General features: G+C 41.1%; 1 protein-coding gene across 6 annotated transcripts in view; it reads left to right on the top strand.

Annotated features, from left to right (window-relative positions):
* The window catches only part of RGSL1 (regulator of G protein signaling like 1), a 107,247-nt gene that overhangs the window by 27,763 nt on the left and 67,328 nt on the right, over nt 1–12,156 (top strand). For all 6 annotated transcript variants that reach the window (XR_009613469.3, XR_009613468.3, XM_060643781.2 and 3 more), the window contains exons 9-10: nt 337–559; nt 4,335–4,442. Coding sequence is in view for 4 of the 6 variants with exons in the window: in XM_060643781.2 (XP_060499764.2) it covers nt 337–559; nt 4,335–4,442 (331 nt within the window). In the remaining 2 variants the exon portion in view is untranslated. The remainder of the gene's footprint in view (nt 1–336; nt 560–4,334; nt 4,443–12,156) is intronic.

The raw sequence follows: 12,156 nt of genomic DNA, 5'->3' as shown, positions 1-12,156 counted from the left end.
CTTCTCTCTTAAAAGCCTTACTTGTCGAAGTAAAGGAAACTTTTATTTCTCCCAGAGGCAGCTGGGAGTTGACATGGTCTCCCAAGGAAAAAGACTCAAGTGCAATAGCTGACTTTGAACAAGTCACATTCGTATAGAATTTCTCCCTTGTATAAATGGGTTTCATTAGAAGAGGGTAGGGGCTGCCGTGTAAAGGAGCAATGGTTCTTAACAAAATGAAAGCAATCAGCATAAGTTTACCTGACAAGGAGGCACAGGAGGACTGGGCTATTACAAATCTTGCTTCTGGTCTAGTTCCTATAGCAAATGCTATCTGCCCCCATTCCCTTCTCTTAGACTCAGACCAAGTTCATCAGAGACAAATGGCATAAAAAAGGATCTATAAGCAAAGAAGAGAACATTCTTCTTTATAAGAGGTGTGAGGAATCCCTGGAGCTAAGCCAGGGTCTGGCTAACATGGAGAAAATGGATTCTCTGCAGTGGCAAAAGATAGCTACTGAGGACCTGAGACAAGGCGGGTCTCTCCAGGTAGAACTAAAGTCTCCGGTGCTTCAAGCAGGTAAGGGCAGTCATCATAATTTTTTTTTTTGCCCTAACATATAGACAACTTCAAAATATTAATATTTAACATTTAGTGATTATTCCCTGTACATCAGTACTGTGCAATGCAAAGATTACCCCATTTGATATTCAAATAACCTGTGAGGTAAATACTGAGTAACTGAGGCACAGAGAAGATAAGTGACTTTCCCAAGGTCACACAGTAAGTGGCAGAGCCAGGATCTTACTGACTGACTGGCCTCTACTAACCCTGAAGGGACCCAGAGCACTCAAGTTTGGCGAGTCAGCAAAGCATCACCTCAGTTATAAAATACCTCATTTTTTTTTACGTCTGATAAGCATGTTCCACCTTACCACACCTCCTTCAGAGTCATGTCCAAGAAATTCTGTGAATATATTTTTAATAGCTACTCCCCTCTCCTAACATAACACAGCAGCCCACTCAGGCAGTGAAGAGGAGTGGTTAGGAGCACAAGTCTCCACTGTCTCAGAGGTCTGGGTTATATCCTAACTCTGCTAGTGACTGTAAACTTTAGCAATATATTTAACCTCTCTTTAATCTCGTTTTCTTGTCTTTAAAATGGGACTAATAGTAATAGGTTTGTTGTGAAGATGACCCAATGTCATCTATGAAAGCTACTACCACAATGGTTGGCAATAGTAAAAGTCCAATAATGTTAGCCATTAATATCAAAGTTGAACAAACTGCTTTAATTATCTATGCTGAGGCCATCAGGATTCTGCAGTATTTCTCAAACTTCGATCCGCAATAAATACATTTGACTTCAGGGAACATATACTTGCATATATGTGCGTGCATATATGTGGAAAATACTTTCTCAAAGCAATACTTACCCTTATTATATAAGATGATATACTCTAATATACTATCTTAGAATATTTTGTTCTATTTAGTTTTGTAAAACCTGGTGATGACAATTTTTTGACATGGTGTTGATTCATGACCTACACTTTTTTTAGAGAGAGAGAGTAGGGGAGGGGGAAGAGAGGAAGAGAGAGAGAAAGAGAGAGAAACTTCAGCAGTCTCCATGCTTAGCAAGGAGCCTGACGCAGGGCTAAATCCCAAGATCCTGGGATCATGACCTGAGACCTAAGCTGAAATCAAGAGTCAGACGCTGAACCCACTGAGCCTCCCTCAGTGGCACCACATGACCTACACTTTTCAAAACACAGCAGGGTGGCTGGTGATGTGGGCAGCAAAGAATTGCACAAAGAGTAGAACAATAAGCAGGACAGAGTTTATTTACTCTCCAAGGGAGAGGGGCCACACATCAGGACAGATGTCAGCACTGAGCTTCTGTTGGGCTGGGCCTTTTAAAGGTTTTGAAGGATGTGAGAGGGTTTCAGCTGCACCCATGGTGGGCTTGTGGGAAAGGGGTCAACTCTTAGGGAGAGCAGGAGGTGGCAGGCTTTTTGAGGGGCTTCGTCTGGGACTTGTGTGGGATGTGGGTTGTGGTCTGGCTAGAGAAGAATATTTTGTAGGTGGGGTCTACTTCCTGAGAATGGAGGGCACCATGACCTAGAAAAACAAACAGAGCCAAGTACAAACACCTGTGAGTTTTGTCTGTAAGCCTGGCTTTGGGGGTGGGTGTGGGGGACTTTGAATAGATTCTTTTCAGTAATAGTAAGCAAAAACTTTGGAAATTCAATTCCATAATTCCCTTGCTCTGTGAGCCTGGACAAGTTACTTATCTCTTTGAGACTCATTTCGCCAACTAAGGAGTGGAGATAATGGCCCCTATTTGGTAGGATTGTTGAGGGGATTGAAGGCAATGCTTTTACACAGCAAGCAAGCATTCAATAAGTAATAATTGTTAGATTACACTAAAAAATGTAATATTCAACTCTTATAAAACTTTGATGTGCACTCCATATACAAAATTCTTGCCTCTCAGAGCCATGTTTGGGCATGAATTATTTAAATCTAGCATGAACAAGCCCTCTGTTTCATATCATAGTTCTACCTTCTTTCTAAATCCTGAACATTCCAGAATGTATCTCAGAAATCAAGAAAAAAGTGGAAGAAAGGATGGCTGATAAATATCACCATACACATACTGAGCAATAGGCATTCCTTTGGTGGTCTTGGAGTGCCAGGGATGGCTAAGAAGAGTGAGAAGTACTCTCCATGGTGATTCCTCTTCCCTCTCCCCCAGAACACATCATGACTTCTTCCACCACTGCTTTTTTGAAATGCAAGTCTCTTTTTTGAAATGCAAGGCCCTGATGAAGGGCCTCCTGTACATTTGCCAAACCCAGAGCCCTGACTCCCAGGTGGGCTAATGCCTCCACTCAGTCTGCACCATAAACTCACAGAGCACCAGAACTAGAATACTTTCAGCTTTCATATGGAGAAAATGAGTCTCTGAGAAGTGGGAAGACTTGTCCAAGGTTGGTCAGCAAGGGAGGGATTGGCCCACAACTAGAAACCTGAATCTATTGCAGGAATGATATACTGTGCTTACAACTTACAGCCATAGTCCCCTGGCTGATAGATGATAATGATGACAGTGACAACACTGACATAAGGACAACCAACATTTGTGAGTCCACACCCCAGTATTCCTTCTAGATTCCACCTTTATAACCTTCGGAAAACACTGGACTGCCTTAAGAGAGTTCCTGGAGAACTATGTGAGATTAGACTTACTTTAAATCTCAAAACTCACAACATGATTGAGTGTTTTCATGTTGGTAGGAAGCAAGGTGCTGCTAATGTGCCTCTATTGCCCAGTACATGATTAAAACTTCCTTGATGTCTCAGTCTTCCTGTCTCATCTGATTTTGGATACAAAAGAGGTATTTCCTCTCAATTCACTATGCATGACTAGAAATGGTGTATGCCTATTTATAGAAAAAATAATTTACTTTCAAGGGACAATGATTTGCAACTGTTAATGATATTCAGACACGTGAGCTGTTAATTCTTAAAGTAATTCCCAAAGGCAGAGCCAAGAAAGAGAAAGGTCCTAGCACGTTATTTGAAATATACCATCCCTAAGTGTGCCAAATTCTTTGAAGCAATGGTAGAATGTTTGAAATACATTTGCAATTCTTTCTCACAACACATGGCTGCTTTGAAGGGATCAATACTCATTTGGATGAATTACGTCTTGTATATCTGTTAACAATTAGTACTTACTTCAAAGTCATATCTCAGTTACCCTAATATCCCTCAGGCAGGAAATCTCCATAGGTCAGGTGTCCCCAAGAAGGGAAGAATCCTTTCAGTCTAGAGAGGAGAGAAGATGATATTTCCTTACTTCTAATTTGGCCTGGGGAACTTGTATTCCTTGTGTAAACATTTCATTAAAACACTATTGTAAAAAAAAAAAAAAAAAAAAAAAAAGAGGTTAGAGAGGGAGAGAGCCAAAGCATAAGAGACTTTTAAAAACTGAGAACAAACTGAGGGTTGATGGAGGGTTGGGAGGAAGGGAGGGTGGGTGATGAGTACTGAGGAGGGCACCTTTTGGGATGAGTACTGGGTGTTGTATGGAAACCAATTTGACAATAAATTTCATATTTAAAAAAATTTTTCTATCAGCTCTATACCAGAAGGGGCACAGATAGTAAAATAAATTAGACCAATCATCATTTCCTGTGTTCCTCAATTAAACTGTTAACATAAAAAAAGAAAATACTATTGTCCTACTTAACTAGCATTTTAAAGGTAATACCTTCAATAAAAAGTGTATAAATCTTTGAGCTAGAGTGGGCAATCAGACTCTATACCTTTCTTTCCTACTTAACAGACCTAGAGAAAATGTCCTTTGGGGAACTCTGCTATAAGTATCCAAAGGTGGCCATACAGAAGATCAGTGATGACTATAAAATATATTGTGAAAAAGCACCTAAAGAAGGTAAGTGTTTACAACTCAGAGATAGGTTTGAGAGTCTCCAACCTCAAGAAGCATATGCCAAGAGAAGAGCCATGCTTCTTCTGAAATGAGGGATGGTCAGGAGAGAATGACCATGTCTTTTTCTCTCCTACACAGCCACCAAAGGGCATCATGAAACTGGCATGCAGTTATAAATGAATGGGGGTGGTGATGAAAACTGTTAATTCCTACCTTCTTACCTGGTTATCACCCTGGTGTTTTACATAATGCACATGTGTCCTCTAACAAATTTCTTGGAGTTGGAGATGCGTGGAAGGAGGTTTGTTGGTGTATGTTCTTAGTCATAACACCTTTAAAGAAATGAAGAAAGCAAAATTGGTGAAGGTAGATGCTGAAGTGCAGGGCAGTTACAGTAGGCCTCAGCAGATCCCATAGATGAAGCTCTAAAGCTAAGATGGCCCTTTGGAGTAGTCCCTCACTGAAATAGGGATTTTTTATTTGTTTGTTTGTTTTTCCTTTCTAATTGACTCAAAAGAGATTTGGCTGCCTGTGGGGAGGCTATAACCTCAGTCAGCACCCTTTGGCTGAGACAATAACCAGAGGGGCCCTCAACTATCAGCTCTCTGCAGCCAACACCTCAGACAGCTGGGGAAGTGAGTGCTTTGGTCCTAAAAGGGGGATCTGAGCTATGCGTCACACCACCCTCTACTGTCCACTTGCTTTGTATAGAAATTTCACCCCATCTTGGAATAGATATTCCAGGATTCTAGTTGGTTCCTTTTCCCAGGGAGCTTATACTAGAAGGGCTGACTCACACTACTACAGCTTGTCTGGAGACAACAACAAGTACTCCTCTTTTCCTCCCCTGCCACCCAAACTAGAGTCCCTTTATTCTCAGCTAGCGTCTCTGCTGATCTTGGGGAGCTTACCAAGAAGGATGACCTCCATGTCATCCTTGTCATCTCTGAGGGACCTGAACCCCTGGTCATCATGACCTCTCAGGCTGTGGTTGCTGCACTTGACAATTAATCACCAAAATTGGGCAGCAGAATACCAAGACTGCCTAATGAATTCTCTGCTCCTGCTCTGTTACTGATGACCCTGATGATAGTCAATTACCCTGTCAGTACAGTAACTTCTTTGCTTGCCTGCTAGCTTCTTGGCCTAAGGAGCTTAAAGTGATTAAGTGCCTTCTGGGTCCCTAGTAGAAGCATTCCCGCTCTGGGAACCTGGATCTCTAGACTGGCAGTGTCCAGTACAGGAGCTACTAGCATCATGTGGCCATTGAACACTTGAAATGTGTCTGATACGAATAGGTACATAAAGTACATAAAATTAAAATTAATTTCATCCTTTTTCTTTTATTCTTTTTAATGTGACTCCTAGGAAATTTAAAATTATATGTGTGATTCACGTTGTATTTCTATTGGACAGCTCTGGTCTAGACCCCAGAACCTAAAGTTATAAGGATTAGAAATTTCCCTAGTTAAATCACTTATACTGATGGTAAATGGATTACTACTACCTTTATCCTTTTCCTCCACACACGTATATTCTACTTACTGGAGACACAACAACTTATAATGGTCTTCAGTTTATCCTAGAAGTTGATGTCCCATTTCCTAAGATCATATCCAAGCTGGTTTCACAGCTACACCTTCAAAAAACAGTTCTGTTGCTCTACCAGGCCAGCAGCTCTCATAGTTGATAGAACTAGTGGATCCTATCATCAAATGTCTGTTGTCAACCCCCTGGGATGTAAGTGTATCCCTTGGTCAGAGGCAATGTTATGTGGGATCTCATTCAGGGATCTTGTAAGCCCCCTGATAGCAATGCTGACTGAGACCTTGTAAGTAGGAATTCTTGTCAGTTCGAGTCAAGATGAATTGATGCCCTTGCCAGAATAGAAGTGACCCAGTGTTATCAACTTGCCACCAAGTGGGTGGTTAGTTTTCTATAAGGGTTGTTGAAATACTTGGGCTTAACATTTGTGTCTGTTGCTGAAAAGTTGAACATTTGGCAGCAATGGTAACTAAATCAGCTTTGGTGAGTGTGGGGCCTATGCCACTGATTCCATACACAACCTCTATCCCTGACATCTAGCTACTCTGTTCATGAGTTCATTGTGCCAGCACTAAGGTGGATTATGGCAGAAATTTGCTGACATCACTGTGCAAGTCATTCTGTCTACTTGGTTGTTTAGTGCCTCTTTCACAGTGGTTGTTTATTAGTGGGCTTTAGGACACAATACAGGGGTGCCTGGGTGGCTCAGGTGGTTGAGTGTCTGACTCCTGACATCGGCTCAGGTCATGATCTCATCATTCATAAGTTCAAGCCCCACATTGTGCTCTGCGCTGACAGCATGAAGCCTGCTTGGCATTCTCTCTCTCCCTCTCTGCCCCTCCTCCACTTGTGCTCACACACACTCTGTCTCTCAAAATAAATAAATAAACTTTTAAAAAAAGACACAACACAAGGGCGCCTGGGTGGCTCAGTTGGTTAAGTGGCCGACTTCGGCTCAGGTCATGATCTCTCGGTCCGTGAGTTCAAGCCCCACGTTGGGCTCTGTGCTGACAGCTCAGAGCCTGGAGCCTGTTTCAGATTCTGTGTCTCCCTCTCTCTGACCCTCCCCTATTCATGCTCAGTCTCTCTCTGTCTCAAAAATAAATAAACATTAAAATTTTTTTAAAAATAAAAAAAATAAATAAATAAATAAAAAGACACAACACAAAGATTTTCATTCTTTATGCTTACTCTTATAGATCCATCCACATGTGTCTTCCTCAGACTTCCTTGCTCGCAGTACTCTTTTTTTAAAAGAGAAATTTAATTTTTTAAATGATTATTTTTTTAAGTTTATTTGTTGTGATATACAGAGAGAGAGAGACAGAGAGAGAGAGAGAGAGAGAGAGAGAGAGACAGAGAGAGAGGAGGGGCAGAGAGGGAGAGAGAGAATCCCAAGCAGGCAGGCTCCATGCTGTCAGCACAGAGCCAATGCGGGGCTCGAACTTACGAACTACAAGATCATGACCTGAGCTGAGACTGAGTTGGATGCTTAACCAGCTGAGCCACCCAGGTGCCCCTTTCCCAGTATGCTTTTTAAAAAAAGACTTTATTTGTTTAGAGTAGTTTTAGGTTCACAGAAAAATTAAGAAGGATGTACAGAGATTCTCATACGCCCTCTTCTCCAACACTTGCACTCTCACATCATCAACATGCCCCATCAGAGTGCTACATTTGTTAAAATTGATAAACTTACATTAACAAATTATAATCACCCAAATCCATAGTTTACCTTAGGGTTTACTCTTGGTGTTGTACATTCTACGAGTTTGAAAAATGTATAATGACATGTATTCATCGTTATCGTATCCTACAGAGTATTTTCACTGCCCTAAAAAACCTCTGTGCGCTAAAAGTCCTAATAAGCTCCACATATTCATACCTCTCCATACTGCCAACCCCTGGCAACCATTCATATTTTTACTGACTCCATAGTTTTGCCTTTTCCAGAATATCATATAAATTGAAATCATATAATATTGTCTTCTTTCACATGATAATATACATGGTATATATACATGGTATATATATATACATATACATGGCAAATATACATTTAAGCTTCCTCCATGTCTAATTTTTCCTTGATAGCCCATCTCTTCTTAGAACTAAGTAATATTTCATTGGTTAAATGTACCAGAGTTTATTTATCCGTCCATCTACTGAAGGATATCTTGGTTGCTTTCAAGGTTTGGCAATTATGAAGAAAGCTGCTATAAGCATCCATATACAGGTTTCTGTGTGGTCATAAGTTTTTAATTCTTTTGGGTTAATGCCGAGAAGCACAATTGCTGGATCTCACAATAATAGTATGTTCAGTTTTATTTAGAATTGCCAAACTGTCATCCAAAGTGGTTGTACAATTTTGCATTCCCACCAGTAATGAAAGAGAATTTATGTTGCTTCACATCCCCAATCATCATTTGGAGTTGTCAATTTTGCAAATTTGGGCCACTTTAATAGGTGTTTAGGGGTATTTCATTGTTGCTTAATTTGCTTTTTCCTGATGATATACAATGTGAAGCATCTTTTCAAACGCTATTTTCTATGTATATACTCCTTTGCTGAGGTGTCTGTTAAGGTTTTTGGCTCATTTGTTAATAAGTTTGTTTGTTTCTTTATTGTTGAATTTTAAGAGTTTTTTAATATTTTGAACAACAGTTCTTTATGAGATATGTTACTTTGTAAGTGTTCTCTTGCTTTCTCTAGTATTCTAATTGTTGTTCATAGACCAGAAGTATTTAATTTGGATGAAGTACATCTTATCAATTCTTTCTTTCAAGGATTATGTCTTTGCTATTGTATCTAAAGAGTCATTGCCAAATCCAAAATTGTCTAGATTTTTCCTATGTTATCTTCTAGGAGTCTAAAATTTTTGCATTTTACATTTAGGTCTATGATTCATTTTGAGTTCATTTTTGTGAAGGGTATAAGGTGTCTGTCTGCACTGATTTTTTTTTTTTTTTTTGCATGCGGATGTTCAGCAGTTTCTGTGCTATTTGTTGAAAAGACTATCTTTGCTGCATTCTATTGCCTTTGCTCTTTTGTCAAAGATCAGTTGGTTTTATTCATGTGGGTCTATTTCTGGGCTCTCTGTTCTCTTCCATTGATCTATTTTCACCAATACCCCATTGTCTTGGTTACTGTTGCTTTACAATAAGTTTTTTTATAGTAAATCCTGAAGTCAGTCAATGTTAGTCTTCTGTTTTTCTCATTCAATATTATATTGGCGATTCTGTGTTTTGCCTACCCATAGAAACTTAGGGTCAGTTTTCTAACACAGGTGTAACTCATTTTATTGTGCTTCATTTCATTATGTTTGCAGATATTGCATTTTTATATACTGAATGTTATGGCAACCCTATTTTGAACAAGTCTATTGGCACCATTTTTCCAACAGTTTTTGCTCACTTTGTGTATGTCACATTTTGGTAATTCTTAAAATATTTAAACATTTTTAGTATTATTTTATTTGTTATGGTGATCTATGATCAATGATCTTTGATGTTACTGTTGTTAAGTGTTTTGGGGTACCACAAACCTCACTCATATAAAATGGCAAACTTAACTGATGAGTGTTGTGTGTGTTCTGACTACTCCTAATGACTGACCATTCCCTCATCTTTCTCCCTCTTCTTGGGGCCCCTTATTCCCTGAGACACAACAATATTGAAATTAGGCCAATTAATAACCCTACAATGGTCTTTAAGCATTCAGGTGAGAGGAACAGTTGCACATCTCTCACTGTAAACCAAAGCCAGTGATGATTGGAGTGCCTGGGTGGTTCAGTTGGTTAAGCATCTGACTCTTGATTTCAGCTTAGGTCATGATCCCAGGGTCAAGGGATTGAACCCCAGGTTAGGCTCCGTGCTGACAGTGCAGAGCCTGCTTGGAACTTCTCTCTCCCTCTGCCCCTTCTCTGTTCATGCTCACTCTCTCTCTCTATCTCTCTGTATCAAAATAAATAAATAAACTTTTTTAAAAAGCTGAGAGGACTCAGAGGGGAAGATGGTGGTGTAGTAGGACCCTGGGCTCACCTCATACAACTGATCACTTAGATTCCACCCACATCTGCCTGAATAACCCAGAAAACCACCAGAAGACTAGCAGAACAGACTCTCTGGAGCCAAGCGTAGACAAGAGGCCCATGGAAGAGAGTAGAAAGGGCGGAGAGGCAGTGTGCACTACGAGGACTGGCAGGAGGGAGCCAGGGTCGTGGAGGGGCAGCCTGCCCAGCAAGGCAGAGCCCCCGAATCCTGGCTTGAAAAAGTGGAGGGGCAGGACTCCATGAGTTCTGACAGCCAGCGGAACTTAACATCTGGAATGTTAAAGGTCAACAGCTTTGCTTTCCGAGACTCGGGAGGGCGAGAGGACACCAGGAGGGAGAGTTGTTGAGTCCCGGAAGGACAGAGCTCGGTGGGGGAAGAGAGGTGAGGGCAAGCGCCATCTCCCTCTCCCATCCCCCAGCCGTAATCCCAAAGGAAACCAGTTCCTGTCACCAAACTTGCTTGCACCACACAAACGCCCAACACGGTGCTTCTCTGGATCCATCCCTCTGACGAGTCTGTCTCCCTCCCGGTGCTGCAGGGCCCCTCCCACAAGAGACCACTGATGGCAAAGCGAGCTAAGCCTGCCCGTCCTGCCCCTGTGCACCTTGCGGATCCACCCTGGCTAATATGCCAGATCCCATCAAAGCAGCACCACAAGCCTGGCAGTGTGCAAGTAGCCCAGACAGGGGCCACACCACTCCACAATGAGTCCTGCCCCTGGGAGGGGGGAAGATAAGGTACACACCAGTCTGACTGTGGCCCCAGCGGTGGGCTGGGGGGCAGACATCGGGTTTAACTTTTGTCCTACCCACCAACACAAGTTACTCCAGACAGCACAGGGGAAGTGCCCTGCAGTTTGGAGCCACCCCAGGGATTACCCAAAATGACAAAATGGAAGAATTCTCAAAAGAAACTCCAGGAAGTAGCGACAGCTAACGAAATGATCAAAACCGATTTAAGCAATATAATGGAACAAGAATTTAGAATAATAGTCCTAAAATTAATTGCTGGGCTTGAAAAATGAATAGAGGACAGCAGAGATCAAGGGGCTAAGAAATAGCCATGAGCTAAAAAATGCTATAAATGAGATGCAAAATAAAATGGAGGCAGCCATAGCACGGATTGAAGAGGCAGAGGAGAAAATAGGTGGATAAGAAGATAAAATTATGGAAAAAGAGGAAGCTGAGAAAAAGAGAGATAAAACAGTGCAGGAGTATAAGGGGAGAATTAGAGAACTAAGTGATGCAATCAAATGGAACAATATCCATATCATAGGAATTCCAGAAGAAGAAGAAGAAGAGAGAGAAAGGGGCTGAAGGTGTACTCGAACAAATCATAGCTGAGAACTTCCCTGATCTGGGGAAGGAAAAAGGCATCGAAATCCAAGAGGCACAGAGAACTCCCTGCAGAAGTAACTTGAATCAATATTCTGCATGACATATAGTGAAACTGGCAAAATACAAGAATAAAGACAAAATTCTGAAAGCAGCTAGGGATAAAACAGGCTGTAACTTACAAAGACCCACAAAACTAGTGGCAGATCTAGTTACTGAAACTTGGCAGGCCAGAAAGGAATGGCAGGAAATCTTTAATGTGTTGAACAGAAAAAATATGCAGCCGAGAATCATTTATCCAGCAAGTCTGTCATTCAGAATAGAAGGAGAGATAAAGGTTTTCCCAAACAGACAAAAACTGAAGGAATTCATCACCAGTAAACCAGCCCTACAAGAGATCCTAAGGGGGATTCTGTGAGTGAAATGTTGCAAGGACTACAAAGTACCAGAGACATCACTACAAGCATAAAACCTACAGACATTACAATGACTCTAAACCCATATCTTTCAATAATAACACTGAATGTAAATGGGCTAAATGCTCCAGCCAAAAGACATAGGGTATCAGAATGGATAAAAAAAAAACCCAAGACCCATCTATTTGCTGTCTACAAGAGACTCATTTTAGACCTGAGGACACCTTCAGATTGAAAGTGAGGGGATGGAGAACTATTTATCATGCTACTGGAAGTCAAAAGAAAGCTGGAGTAGCCACACTTATATCAGACAAACTAGATTTTAAATTAAAGGCTGTAACAAGAGATGAAGAAGGGCATTATATAATAATTA

This window comes from Panthera onca, chromosome F1, assembly GCF_046562875.1.
Source record: "Panthera onca isolate mPanOnc1 chromosome F1, mPanOnc1 haplotype 2, whole genome shotgun sequence".
Lineage (NCBI taxonomy): Eukaryota > Metazoa > Chordata > Mammalia > Carnivora > Felidae > Panthera > Panthera onca.
The sequence above is the reverse complement of the archived record's forward strand: the minus strand, read 5'-3'. Positions and strand labels throughout refer to the sequence as shown.